Source organism: Buteo buteo, chromosome Z (genome assembly GCF_964188355.1).
Source record: "Buteo buteo chromosome Z, bButBut1.hap1.1, whole genome shotgun sequence".
Taxonomy (NCBI): Eukaryota; Metazoa; Chordata; class Aves; order Accipitriformes; family Accipitridae; genus Buteo; species Buteo buteo.
In genome coordinates, this window is record NC_134204.1 from 12,292,047 (window position 1) to 12,306,918 (window position 14,872).

Consider the following 14,872-nt stretch of genomic DNA (forward strand, 5'->3'; position numbering starts at 1 on the left):
CCAGGGACGAGGGAAATGCCCTCCGTGCCACTGGCACGGGAAAGCAAACGCCTTCTTCCCCTCGCAGAAAAACCCACCCGGCCCTTTCGGGCAGCACCGTGCACCGGAGGAAACGGCGAGGTTTGCAAGGCACGGCAGAGAGACATGGGCGAGCGCCATGCGTGCACGAGGAGAGGGCAGGACCGCACCGTACCGTGAGCCGGGTGGGAGTTTCCAGACGTGCTGCTGCTGCTGCGAGCGCCCAACCCAGCACTCAAGCACGGAGCAATGCACGCAGGCCTGCAAGGTGGATATAAATGCTTAACCCACAAGCTCCTTCCTCCAGCTCAGCCTACCCCGCCGTGACTAGGTGACGTGTCCGTGTGCTGCCAGGCAGAGCGGGATTTGGGGCGCCTCTGGCATGCCCCATGTCAGAGCAGCTGAGGGGAGAGCTTTCTGGGCTGCCTCATCTTTCTGTAAGGCAGGCTTGCTTCGAGCTGCCGTGCAGTGATGGTGAAGCCAGCTGTGTCCATAAAAAGGTGGACCACTTGATGCAAACGTGCACTGTTGGGAGCTTATGGCCTCCACCTCCCGCTATGAGCTCCACTGCAGCTCCACTCCATCCACAGAGAGGTTGCCTCCACCCCAGCCCATTCCACCAGCTCAGCGGGGTTTTGAAGGGGAGTTTATCTCCAGGGTAGGTGGAAGACAAGAAGAAATACCAGCCTAGACCTAGTTGTATATACATATTCCCTACACATACAACCTGTTCCATTACAGCCCAGGGGCTGGGCAGGAGGTACAGCTTATAGGGGATGCACTCCAGAGACTGCTCCTCTTGATGAAAACCCCGCATTTCACCTTTGCCTTCCGCGTTTTCCTTGCACAGGGGTGGGAAAAAAAAAAAAAGCACAGCTTCCAAGATACCAAAGCAGGTCCTATACAACACCTTCTAACACTTCTTAAATGCTTTAATCCTCTTCATGCTGAATGACAGTTCTTAGAGGCTGGTATTTTACTTCTAGCTTAGATGCACAACTGGACAGCATTAACGCTTACTTAGTCTTTGTCTGTGCTCTCCCTACGATGCCAGTGCCAACTGTGGACCAGACAGACATCGGCATAACAGAAATAAGTATCTAGAGGAGTACTAAGGATACCATTTATTTTCAAAATCACTAAAAAACCCAAATAAAACAGTTTATGGCAATACAGATTTACATAACAGAGACAGCAAATTGAAAAATGTACAATCTATTTCATGTTATTGCACTCACTTTTTTAAAATATACAAGGCATATTAAACAGTTTTCATTAAAAGAAGTTTTATTTATATAAATAAAAGTGTAAATATACAGTATCATACAATAAGTGTATCAGCCTAACACAAAAAATCTACTTAAAGTGGGATCCCCATTTCTCACATGATCTAGTCTACTATTCATCAATATTTCCACTTGTACATTTACATACGCGAAACGTAGAAGCAGGTAAACATTCCCATCTGGGAGCAGTTCCTTCAGATTTTGACAAGAACCACTGCAGAACATTAACTAGGGTTAATTTTAAGAGAGGGTCATTAGAGAACATAAATCACTCAACAGTTTAATACTTATCTGCCCTCATACTATTTTTTTTAACAACAAAACAATCAGATGTTGCTCCCTCCCTCATTTAGGCCTAATCTCACAGTTCTTAATACAGATGCAGTCCCCACAGAAGCTGGAAAGAACTTCCAGGTACAAAAGGCTGCAGAATATGCAATGGCAGTATCGCACCAGAGCCCATTCTCATATCCAGGATGTGTACACTGAGCTGCCCCAGGCCTGGAAGCGGCAAAGCCCTCCATCAGACCTTCTCCATCTAGGAGCAAATTCACCTTACCTGGAATGCCTTCAGGTCCCTGGTGAACAGTCGTGGACCAAGTGCATAATTTCATCCTGTTTTTTTGGTCTTCCAAGAGGCAGCTGCAAGTCTCTGGGGAGTCACCACTCTCCTAGAGCTTGGCCAACCTTCTGGTATGTCAAAGAATTACCGTGGGGACCGACAGGCAAACAGCAAGGCCAAAAATGCTCATGAACCTACTGAATACTGATGAACCAATGCAACATCTTCTGTCATTTTGGCGGGACGAGGCTCTCAGAAAAATAACATTTACTTTTCCAGGTGCGCAACCAAAGGTTCACTACATCTGTTTGGTCTACCCATCCTGTTTGTAATAAAGCAGACCCATGTTGCATAAATCCTGGGGCTTTTATGGGGAATGTCACCCCAACAGAGATGTCAGGAAACACTACTGTAATCATATCAACACTGGTAGCATCAGTAAAGATGTTTCTTGTTCTTTCACATTAAAAAAAAGTATTTTCAGGAACAAAAACAATCAGGGTTAAATACTATTCTTTTTCTTGCTGTAATGTTAGTAGAGAAGTGTATCATTCTACCCACAGTAACTATCAGACTTAAAACATTAAACCTAGCTTTTAAATTATAGCCACTACTGAATCACACACAAAAATCCCCACCTCTGCTGTTACTCAGCCAACACATATCTACGTGCATGTAAAATAAAATACTGAACAGTATAGTATTCGATTACTGAAAAATTAAAGCCTTCTAAATCACTCACAATGAACAGTACCTGCAAATAAGCATCTGAAAATATTCACCACGTATCATCTTAAGACACCTCAAATTAAGTATAATTTACAAAATGAAGACTTTACCTTTGAGCTCACACCGGTTTAGGAGTGAGGGAGACATATGCCTCCCTGCATTGGAACCTCCAAAATTTTAAACTGTGGACTGAAAAAAAATGCCATTTCCTAAAACACAACTGTGATTTACCACATTAAAGTAGCAAAAAGTCAGTACTGCACTTGTACGTATTATACGTATACAGGTATGTATTCACTACGCTGCATTAAATTCCACATGCATTTTATGTATCTATTATACACGCTATTACAGTCAGATTTTGGTCATTCCTGAACAAGGCCTCACCATTTAATTGTCACTGCCAAATGTGTTCTCCCTGTTTTTCACCAAACATGCAGGGGTAACCTCTTTTATCCCAGCACAGGCCTGCAACCTCAGTGTGGTCCTCTGACCCCAAGTGCTGCATCCTCCTGAAGCCTCTCCCACCATGGAGGTGACTGGAGGCAAGCGCCAGTCCCAACAGAGCAGCTGAGCTTCGGGGTCACAGGGAACCCAACTCCATAGTCATTTCACAGCACTGAACCTGAATTAGTTTTGACAGAAATCCTGCAGGCAAAGCAGCTGTAGGACTATGTAAAGTATTGCCTTTCCTGTAACCAAAAGCTGCATTTCTCCCTGGATTCACATGCTAATGTCACGGAAAAAGAATTAAATCTATTCATTTTTAGACAAAACATTGCACAGCTTTTCTGCTTACCTGGTCTCAGGTTGCCTTGCAGAACTGAATTTTCCTCTATATATCACGAGTTGGAGTCTAATGAAGCTGTCAGAAATGAACCAAAGCAAGTGCTCCACTAAGCTGGAAGCAACTGCTCCAAGCACTGTTGAATAAATGTAAATAAACTCAACTATAGTATGATCTTGGGGTAGGGCCAAGTGACAAGCCCAGACCTTTTTGTAACAGCTATGCAGTGTCTTGGCTCACTATAGATGTAGGCAGCACTTCAGATTTGGACCGGTTCCAGGCTGAGAGCTCTTCACCCTGGGCATGTTGGCTGCGAGCAGTCTCCAGCCTAATGTGACAAACAACCTGAGCACTCTGGAACAAACAACTTGTTCTCAGCTGATAAGGACACTGGCCCATTTCCTCCTGTATCTCTTTTATGTTGTTTAGCTATCCCAGATGTAGGAAGAGAAATAACAGAGTCTAATCTCTTGCACCCGTACGCTCTCCTGCCAACACAGCAGACTATGAAAAACACTCAGCAGCATGGCCTGCTGCTGGTACCTCTACTGTGAGTAGAGGTGAGAAAATCCAAACTAAGCACCCGTGGCATTGCAACCCTGTCAGTTCTGCTGTATCTAACACCATGGTTTCTCCTGTCTACACAAACAATTTTCAGTTTCACCATCCAGAACCCTCAGCATCAGCCTGTTCCTGATGCAGCCAGGTGCACTTATATCTTCCACACACATCCTCACCCACTCTCACACAAGCAAAAATAAATATTGGACAAGACAAAACAAAAAAGAGCGATTAAAAGCCAGAAATATGGCCAGTTCAGATTTAATCTGTTATAATCCCCATCGTTAGACCACCACTTTCAGCTTGAGTGTTTCAAGTCGGGCAGCCTTAGCCTCTTGCAGCCAAATAAAAGCAGCCCGACTTTCAGACATACTTTGTGATTGCTGAAGTCTGTGGGATCTGCAAGTGCTCAGCACTTGAAATTATCCCCTTTTTAAAAATATATATATATTAAAGGTGCCTAACATTAGAAGCCTAAATTTGAAAATTTAGACCCCAATTTTTATCGCTCCCATTTTAATCACAACTAACAACTCAGTCTACACCTTGGTGGACAATCACCTATTATTTGGATGTGATTTTTTTGCTCACAGATTTTTACTGCATTAATGCCAAGTGATTTCAGATACAAGTTGCATCTAAGAGCAGACTCAGTTGTGATGGATGCCAAGTTAGTTCATCAGTTTTAAGAAGATTTTTCAGCTTTGCATTAAAATGCTCATGTTTTAGGCATAAAAGTTGTGCAAAATTATACTCTTTTTGTCATGCATTTTTAGCAAAACTGCACTTAGAAGAATAAAGTGAGATTGTTCCAGACATTCTCTTATTACAACAAAAAAAGGACCAGACCCTAAGTAAGTGTCCTGAAGTCTTATTACGGCTAAGTGATACAGTACAATCTAAATACCCATCCTTGTCAACAGGATAACAACCATAAGTTATACTCCCAATGCTCTGCAGATACTAAAAATATCAGGGACAGGCACAGTGTTATTTTTCTCAGTCAAAATACTTCAAATCAAACCCAGGAGAGGTCTTGAAGTTCCATTAAAACTGCCACATAATACAAAATTGTCTCTTAACATTTGGCTTCCTTCATCCTCGATATTTAGGTGAGATTTTTATGATGCTCATCACATGCTTGCTCAGTGGTTCTCCAAGGCTCTTAGCACCTCTCTGTAGAGCATTAAGACACTTCTGTGTGGCTTTAGAAACAAAGATAGCTTGTAGCCAGTTTTAAGTGTTTTGTCTTAGCAAGTGTGATTTGATGTAGTGCTTCCATCATGTCGATGTTCTGTGTTTTCTGATTAGTAGCTGAACAGGGCCCTCTGGCACAGATTTAATAATGTTCCAGGCATCGTAATGCATGAGGCCAAGTAATGATTTTCCACTAACAGCAAGAATTTCATCTCCAGTTTCTATGTTTCCAGATTGCTCTGCAGCACCACCTAGGAGCAAAAGGGCAAAAAAGTCAGTGCAAAAAAAACGTAAACCCACAAAAATTTGCTTTCCCCTGTGATGAAGAGCAAATAAACCATTTTTCCAACAGTGGCAATTTCAGTACAAGTCACTTATGTTCGGCTCAGCTCTAGCAATCTACCCCATGCTGCATGTCACAGAAATGTTATTTTAACCAAGATAATCCTTGTTCTCAGAAAAAATGTCTGTTTTTGAAGGAAGCAGCATAAGTGCATGAAATATGCTGTACATTATCTCTGTAGCTGTAAGAAAACCTGGCTGATAAAAATAAACATACAGGTTGTATGTGGCATGGATGTATTTTCTCAAATGGAATTTTAACATGGTAATAAGCAGATAATGCAGTAGATTGTAAAACCCGGATAACAGGGATGAACAAAGCACACACGCGTAGCAAACTTAGGACAAACACACCAGACACAGAAACAGCTCCTAGGGAGGGTCGCACCCTTCACTGCTCATGAAAGTATATTTTCCGTAATGATAATTTAACCAATATCAGCCATCACAGGGAGTGGAGGGGAAAAGGACTGTATCTAAGGATAGAAATTAATGAGCTTAAAATTAAACATGGTCTTTACCCTCAGAATCAATTTCTAAAGAGGGGAAAACAAACACAAACAGAAATGGATAAGCAATTCAGGAAATACCATTTTGATTTTTTTCCTTGATGAGAGAATAAACCACTGAAAAGTAATCCTGTAAAAATGCTGCAGCTTCATTGAGAGTTTCAGCTTCCTTTAGGAAGTACCGTATTTTTCACTAAACTGAATCCCAGACTAGGCAGTGTTTATGCTAAGTCAAGGATTTTTCAGCTTCTCATGTCCAGCCAGCAAGAAGGTTGGAGGGGCACAAGAAGCTGGGAGGGGACACAGCCAGGGCAGCTGACCCAAACTGGCCAGAGGGATATTCCATACCATGGGACGTCATGCCCAGTATATAAACTAGGGGGAGTTGGCCAGGGAAGGGGGATCACTGCTCAGGAACTAACTGGGCATCGGTCAGCGAGTGGTGAGCAGTTGCATAGTGCGTCACTTGTTTTGTATATTCCAATCCTTTTATTATTATTATTGTCATTTTATTATTGTTATTATTATCATCATTATTTTCTTCCCTTCTGTTCTATTAAACTGTTCTTATCTCAACCCAGGAGTTTTACTTTTTTTTCCCCAATTCTCTCCCCCATCCCACTGGGGGTGAGGGGGGAGTGAGTGAGTGGCTGAGTGGTACTTAGTTGCTGGCTGGGGCTAAACCACGACAGACATACTAAAATCACAGCATAGTTCTGGGATTGGTTTCCTTTCTATACATGGTTTGTTTAAGTTTAACTACCTGCTGACAAACAAAGCATCCAAAAGTGGCAGTTTTTGAATACAAACATAACAGATTCTTAGCAAAAGCTAATACTGATATCTAACAAAAAAAAAAGCAAAGATGAAAAAAGAGGTAAAATTAATAACTGGGTATAATGCAGGATGGTGCTTTGGAACCACACTGATTCTCTCTACTGTCCTTTTCTTAGAAAAGAGAACTGGATAAGGCATGAACTTCTCAAACCATTACATACAATACTGCTGCTGTAATTTAATGTCTAGAATAGTGGACAAGCCCAGGAAGGAACTGCATCATATTTAGTAAATCAGATTGCTCCACAAACATTTACTAGCAGACACAATCCCTAGCCACTCCCGGGACTGTTTTTTTTACTGACCACTTTGGCTAGTAAGTGGTAATAAACAAGGACCACAAAAACCACCCTTGCTTCAAAAAAAAAAAAATCGAGTCCAAGAACTAAAATGTCTGTAAAATGCACAAAAGGAAAACTGGGATAATATCCACTGCATGCTTGTAGTACCTTTAAATATTCTTTTTACAAGCAAGGGCCTGTCTCCAGCAATGGAAGCTTTTCCACCATCAAGACTGAATCCCAAGCCAGCAGAGGTTTTCAATAATTCAACACAGATGACATCATTCATATCCAGGTTTGGATCTGTAACAGAATATACACAGCATCTTGTTATGCAGTTAACAGTAAATTGCAAGTTGTGTTTCTTGGTTTTGTTTTTGCTGCAGTGACAAAGCAATTCAAAGTTCAGTTCATATTCAGATTAGAACATGTTGTCACCCAGTTTCTCAGAAGTGAATGTGTATGATTGCAGCTGTGAATGGGAGACAGTACAAAATGCATTTACGCACAGCGACATTTTCATTTTGTGTGTTCAACCAAAACCTGCCAAAGCATTTTTTTTTTTTTGCAAAATGAAAGCTTAGCAAATTTAGCAAAGACTCTCAACATGAACAAAATAACTGAAAAATTATAAAAACTGTGAGTGGAGAGCATTTCTTTTTCTTTCATTTGTTCCCACTTTCTCATTCAATGAGCCACATCTTTTCAAATAACAGTAGTGAATGAAATGTTGCATTAAACAAACATGTTCCATCCTCTTAAGGAAAAATCTGTAATCACTAAATACTGTGAGTAATTGTTTCTGGTCTCATATCTATGGCAATAACCATAATTAGCTGTATGCGCATCCTGCCTCTTACATAGCAGATATTTTTAGAATGCAATATTGCTGTAGCTGACATAAAATATGATTTTGCTTAGGAGGAAATAAATCTACAATTTTGGAAAACAGGTCCCTCTTTGCCCTGTGTGGATATAAAAATTATGCAGTCTGCATTATCACAAATTACTACTGCCGTTATCTCAAACAACTTTAAATGTTATCTAGAACATTTGAAGATGTGCTTTGCCTTGCAGGATGGAAATATGTTCTTAATAACCCAATACTATGCTGTTTATGAGATAATGTTGCCCCCTAGTGACTGCACCCAGCAGTTATCCTGCATTTATCAACGTGCAAGACGCAGGGACCTTAGGGTAGAAAGGGATTCTGAAGTAATTACATATATTATATCCATGGGAACAATTCCAGAAAGGCTGATCCATTAATTTACAGAGTGCTTTCTACTTCTTGTAAGCTGTATTACAAAGCTGGCCTATAAAACCCAGTGAAAGCATAAAACAATAAAAACTGCTATGGAAAAAAAATAAACAGTAATGATTATGGCCAAGGGGTTAAAAACAGGTGAATGGCAGCTCCATGTACCGGTTTGGGGATGGTCTGAGCTGAGTGCCTGGTATTGCCCTGGAAGGCAGGAGAAGCCACATCAACAAATCTCTCAGCAATAAGCTGTAACCACTGCCCACTCCCTCCCACGGACACTGCAGCAGTGGAGGACTGAAGCAGGTCATGCCCTGCTCCCAAAGCAGCAGCATCAGACAGGTACTAAAGTGTTTTGTGTCTTAATTCTACAAAAACGTTTGCAAGATCTGCTTCTAACACCCCAAGTACAGCCTTCACACTAAAATGTTGTCTTGTTCCCAAACAGGAACTTACCATTCCACTGATACATTTCCACTTAAACCATTTATGCCTAGTTTCCTATGGGATGGCTGACTTGGATTTGGCTTAGCTCCACTTACTGTAATATCAAAATATTTTTTTCTATGTTTTTAGCAGAAACAGTATGAAGTCTGCTATTACAAAGAGCAAGTTCAGTCCCTATGCATAACAAACTGCAGGGCTTGGAGTTTTCTTTGAGGTTGTTTTTTTTTTTCCTTTTTTCTTTTTTGGTTGTTTGCTTTCTCACACTGACTACTGTTATTATTTAAAAGGAGTTTATCCTGGATTGGAAGAGTATGTGGAATCACTAACTTTAGCAGAAATTGGATTAGGCCCTAAATGTCCTTCTAAGTTATGATATTTAAAAAAAAAAAACAAAACAAAACCAAACTGCATTTAGGCTCCAAAGAGAACAAATAAAATTTAAAGGTAATTTCATTTGCTCCCTTCAATCACATAAGGCACAGACGGTTTTAATCTAAAACACATGGACATTTTTCCCTTCAGTCTGCTCTGCAAGGGAATCCTTCCAACTGTTCTTGGACAAAGATCATACCTGTTCCTATTTCCATGGAAATATCCTTTCCAGACCCCACACATTTTCTGCCAGTAGCTGATATCTCAAGACTGGAAGAATTGTTTGCTTTGTCTTTTTCCTTCTGGATGACAACAACCGTGTATCTGTATAGTCTTGCCTGATGAAGAGTATTCAGGACATCCCCATGGACTGAGCTCGCAAGAGACTTGCCATTGATTGACAGAACAAGATCTCCTCGATGAATAGTCCCTTCTTGAGATGCCACTCCCTTCGAAAACACTCTGTGGACCTACAAGAAAGATTTTAACTTAAGGATGCTTTAACCTCATGACCACACATAGTGCTCTACAGGCCAAGGTGAACACAGAGACCCTACCAAAGTTTGCAATCAGTGCCCACTGCCTGGATATTAAGCACACAACATTCGCTCCAATGAACACCCTCAAATACTAAGGCCTAAGTGACTGGACAAGAACTGCAGTTAGAGATGAGGGGGGAAAGCAGAGGAAAACATGCTATTACTGCATGGTCATTTCTAAGCCAAGGACAACCAAAACCAGCTAGAGAATGTAACATCACAAATCACTTACGCCTTCAGTGAACTCATCAAAAGACTTCAATTAACATATTTCAAGTGGCACACAGGTTAAATCCACATCCATGCTACACCAAACACCAAGAACAACATTGTGGGGTGTGACACCCACTCTCCAAATACCCACTGACTGGGACATGTATCCTGTGCTGTTTTCACATGCACACTTCTAAGTAGTGCACAGCATCTGTGCATAGAAAGGCTCTGACTTACTGCAGCTGTACAAGTATTTCATTGTCCATCTCAATTTGGCTGATCAAATATCACGCAAATAGATGCAAAGGGATAACTTAGTGGCCTGAAATGCATTTTTTCTAGAGAAAAAAAAATACTCTATTCAGAGAAGATTAAACTTTGAGTAAACAGCTGAGACTTAGATGTGTGCCATTTACAGAAAAGAACTGACTAAAAGGCTCAAGACCCTGTATCTAAAGCCTTGCCTATCAGGCACTGTAATTTTAGCAGCCTGAATATGGTTTCCCATGTACACAGTTCTAGGTCCACTGGGCAAAGGTTCAAGGCACCAAATCTGTGGGCGCAATTCTGCATGGCATTTTCTCTAGGAATCTACCCCAATGCCTAGACCAACAGTGAGGAATGAGAAGCTCTTTGGCTCCAGTTCCCTCTCACTGCAGGGCCATGCTGAGATGGGCACCTGCCATAGAACCCTGCAGATCCAAGGAGATAAATTTCCAGCCAGTCTAAGCAGGCATTCAAAGATGGAGTACCAGGCTCAGTAACAGACGCAGACACTCAAAATGCAAGAGGTAAGTGGAATACAGGGGTCACGTCTAAAACATCTGCTGCCTTCCTTCACATGCTCAACTCCTCAGCATCTTGACACTCACTAGGCATTTCTATTTCTGCACCCAAGTGTGGGCAGAACAGCCCATCTAAGCAGCTCACCACCCAGTGGCAACCCTAAATCCATCTGGGACCCAGAATCCCAGTAGGTCAAGGACATTAAAATCTTCCCCACCTGAGAAGTATGCTTTATACACACTGAACAAAGAGGATCTGCAAAGAGCAGCAGCTCATGCTCTTTTGTTCTCATGGCTAATGGCACTGATGGAGAAAGTGAGCTCCACTCAGCCTGAGAGAGCTCAAGATCATATTTTTAGGTAGTGTCCCAGTTGCTAGGTGAGGAGCTCTCTGGGGTGAACACTGCTGAGCCGTCCCCTTCCTCACAGCTGACACTGCGAGTGTTTGGGCCAGAGACAGGGAACACAACCTTTGTAGTGAGAAAAGTAGAGTCTGTTCCCTAGACTGTGACCATGTTCTAACTCAATGACTGCTTAATGTAAAATACATTTACTTATACTGGTCTTGTCTAAAAGCAAAAACCAGAAGATTCCTGCAAGGGCTGCTGCAGGCCCCACAGACTGAGGACATACCCTTCTTCTAATCTCAGCACTTAGTGGATCTCTCTCTGTCAGGGCAGAGTTGAAATGGGTATCTTGTGCAAAGAAATTGTCACACGTGACACCAGTTGTCTTGAATTTTTCAATCCAACTGATCTGTTTTTGAACAGTATATAAGTTGCTTGGTATCACTTTTTACACACCGACATCACTTAATGGCACACAGTATCTTTGGTTCAGAATGCTTTATAAGACTTTAAAAAAAAATAAATAATCAAAACAACAACAACCCTCATTTACTGACCACCCGCAGGTCTTAGTAACACCAAACCAAATTTGTGACGTGAAATCCAGAATGTTTATGGAGGTCTGTAACAGTCATTCTCACATTTGCAAAATCCTTCAAAAACTTCACTGCACAGCATTTACTGGGAATGAAAATCTCCCCTAAAATGTTGTGTGCACTGCAACTGCATGCAGAATTTTATTTACATGCATAGGATTTAGATCTAGCCAGCCCCCCCATCCAGTAACAGACTTTTAAAGACTGAAAACATAATTGGCATCCATCTCCAATAATAAAAATTACGCTTCCCAGACACTCTGTGATTTCAGTAGCAGATGGTATGCAGCCGCCTCTGAGAGACACTGTTTTATGACTGTGAATGACTTGCAGTGAGTCTTGATAAATGAGCGCTTGATCTAATCACCAGCCTGCTTTAAAGTGAGCTTTGCAAAAAAATTACTTGCAGCCATCACTTACTGTGACTGATTTCTGTTCCAGATCTATTCCTCCAGCAACACTAAATCCCAGGCCAGCTCCTTCTTCTTTGTGCAAGACTACAAAGTATGTGTCTTCTTTGCTCTAGCAGAAAAATGGAGGTGGAGAGGAAGGAGAATAAAAACAAACCAAAGATCAAGACAAAGTTCCCGCACAAATGACAAATTCCCAGTACCCTCAGATTTTGGCAGGTAAAAAAAGCAATTCAAGGAATTAAAACTGAGACATTAAATACATTTCTTTTCATGCTACAGATAAGTAGCAGCCAGACAAGAGAACTCAGGTGACAGCAAAGATATCTTCAGTCAATCCAAGACTAGAAAGCAAAATCAAAATTAGGACAGTGGAAGGGTATTAAACTGTGGGCAGCCTTATTTTCAAAGGCTGTAATAAATTTCACATTGCTTGACATTTTGCAGTCAAAACTCAATAGTTCCCATACACTTTCTAGACCAAGCACTGTACTTTCCAGGGAATTACTAACACTTGTTATCCCACTTCTCCGTCCCCTCAAAAGGCAGTTACAAAGACGTAATGCAGGGCAGTTGTATCAATCTCTTCTCAGCAGTGCTGGACAATCTTGCAAGGGGTAGTGACCACAAACTGAAGCTTTGGAAAGTTAAGATGGGACAGCAGGAAAAACTGTTTCATTTGGGACATGAGAGTAAGGAGCCCGTTAGGGATCCAAATGGGACTAAGCTGTGCTCTTGTGGAAATGGGAGCATCTAGCACAGGAAAGGGACTAGTGCAGGTCTGCACCAGTGCTGAACTTGGCTCCAGACCAGAACAAAGGTGTAAAGCTGATTTCTTCGAAGTGATGGCCCACTGCCAAAACACAGAATTTGCCATGAGAGAGAAGCAGTCCCATCCAGCAAGTCTGGTGCTGTCTTCTGAACGGTTATTAGGACAAAACCAGACACTGTTACAGAGACCACATTTTGTGGTGTAACCGGGGCTATAAGCAGGCATTTGGCAGAGCAAGGGGATAGTAACCGTCTGTGGGGCAGAGCATCAGAAATAAGGAGTAGAAAGCAGGCCTCAGCTTTTCCCTGGGATCCCATCCAGTATCAGTCATTTCCAGAAACTGCCAACACTAAAATTAATGGCACATCATTAGAAACCAACCTCTTAATCTATTTAGCATTAAATGATGCATTTAGTTCCCTAAACTCAACATTTTAACTCAGTGTTTGCCTTTAATTTTGTTTCAAAAGACACAGGGAACCACAGATTATTATCATTTTATGGTGAAACAATGGTCAAATTCTTGGCCTCACTGTGTGCTTTTTTGCCAAATGGTGGCTCTGGAAAATTTTCTTTCTGAGAGGCGTCCCTGCAATGCACAGAGCCAATGTCAGAAACTGATGCCACCCTGCTCCACATCACTGATCCATCAGTGCTCAAGGAGAACGGAGCACAGTATTTGTAGATGTTAAGACCCTTCTCACCTGTACTCAAGTGAGAACAGCTTTCTGTTAGGCTAGAAATTATAAAATCAGTTAAGTATCTAGGCTAGCCCCTTTCAAAGTGCAGTGAGGGTAATGGAAACACACACATATATTTGACCATTAAGTACTATAGCAACCCTTTTTGTTTAAGAGGTCAGGTTCTTTCCAACCCTTGCTACCACAACTTCATTTGCTTACATGGGAGAAGAATTGTGCAAGGACCGCACATCCTGGGCCAGTCAGCAACACAGCTTGAACCCTAGCTTCCCATTGCCAAGGTTATGCATCTCCTCCCTCCCTAGCTCTCAATGCTGTCCTCAGCCAGCACGTGTACTATGGGGCACAGACACACCTGGCTATGGACGCTTATTGCTTTACTTGGCCACACACTGGACACACAGGGCCTCCAGTGATCACCTCATTTAGCCTGTTAGCCAAAGATTATTAGTCATAGAGATTTAAACAATAAAATGCCCATTTTTTTTTATATATATATTAGTAGCACTTACTAAAAGCAGTAAATTCAGCACTATTCAGAGCAAAAGATGATGAAAAACTCTTCCTGGGGAAGCTCTCAGTCCGGATCAGGCAGTCCACCTAATTTTTCAGCAATTGCGTAACCATGAAGAACCCTCCTATTGTACACTTAAATGCAGAATTTGACTAGTATAAAATTTTCCAGAGTACGTGCCATACTGGGCTTAAATATGGATAAGAAACTATGCAGACAAGGAGTGCATTCCAAAAAGCATTCAGCTTTATAAATATTTGAGTTCTCAGACTTTGAAAAGTGGCATAAATAAATAATCTCTCCAAGACCCCATGCAAAATACTTTAAAGAACACTTAATTACCTTTGGCCAGAAGTACAATGCAATCCTAATTTCATCAGTAAACCTACCAAACCCTCTTGGGTCACCAAGCTCTTGGGACTTGCAGGCTTTAGCTATGCTGTCCCTGGAAGGAGGTAAAGCTGGCTATTTTGGGGAGGTCCAGTTCCCCCCAGTCTGTTCTACGTTTGAAACAGCAACCTTTGTGAATAAGACTCAGGAATGCTCCAAATGCAGCTCAGCCAGCAGTTATGCAGACCAGATGGCAGTTTCCCCTCCAGTGCTGTCATTATTTTATCAACTTCTGTTCTGATTTAAAAACGATGTGGATGTATCCCAAAAACACAAACACAAACATTGCAATCAGAGAAGCAATGTTCTGCCAATCATTTCACTTTGGAGGCCTTCTTTAAACACCGAGATAATGAAGCAGGTTATCTTAATGCAATAACCAGTTCCACAGAAGAGAGCAAAAAGGTCACAGTAGT

General features: G+C 41.6%; 1 protein-coding gene across 4 annotated transcripts in view; it reads right to left on the reverse strand.

Moving 5' to 3' along the window:
* Positions 1–1,127: 1,127 nt before the first annotated feature.
* Positions 1,128–14,872, reverse strand: part of PDZD2 (PDZ domain containing 2) — a 143,523-nt gene continuing 129,778 nt past the window's right edge. For all 4 annotated transcript variants that reach the window (XM_075019829.1, XM_075019826.1, XM_075019830.1 and 1 more), the window contains 4 exons: positions 12,090–12,191; positions 9,389–9,659; positions 7,278–7,412; positions 1,128–5,391 (listed from right to left, as the gene is read on the reverse strand). In XM_075019829.1, the coding sequence (XP_074875930.1) occupies positions 5,225–5,391; positions 7,278–7,412; positions 9,389–9,659; positions 12,090–12,191 (675 nt within the window). In that variant the 3' untranslated portion in view covers positions 1,128–5,224. The remainder of the gene's footprint in view (positions 5,392–7,277; positions 7,413–9,388; positions 9,660–12,089; positions 12,192–14,872) is intronic.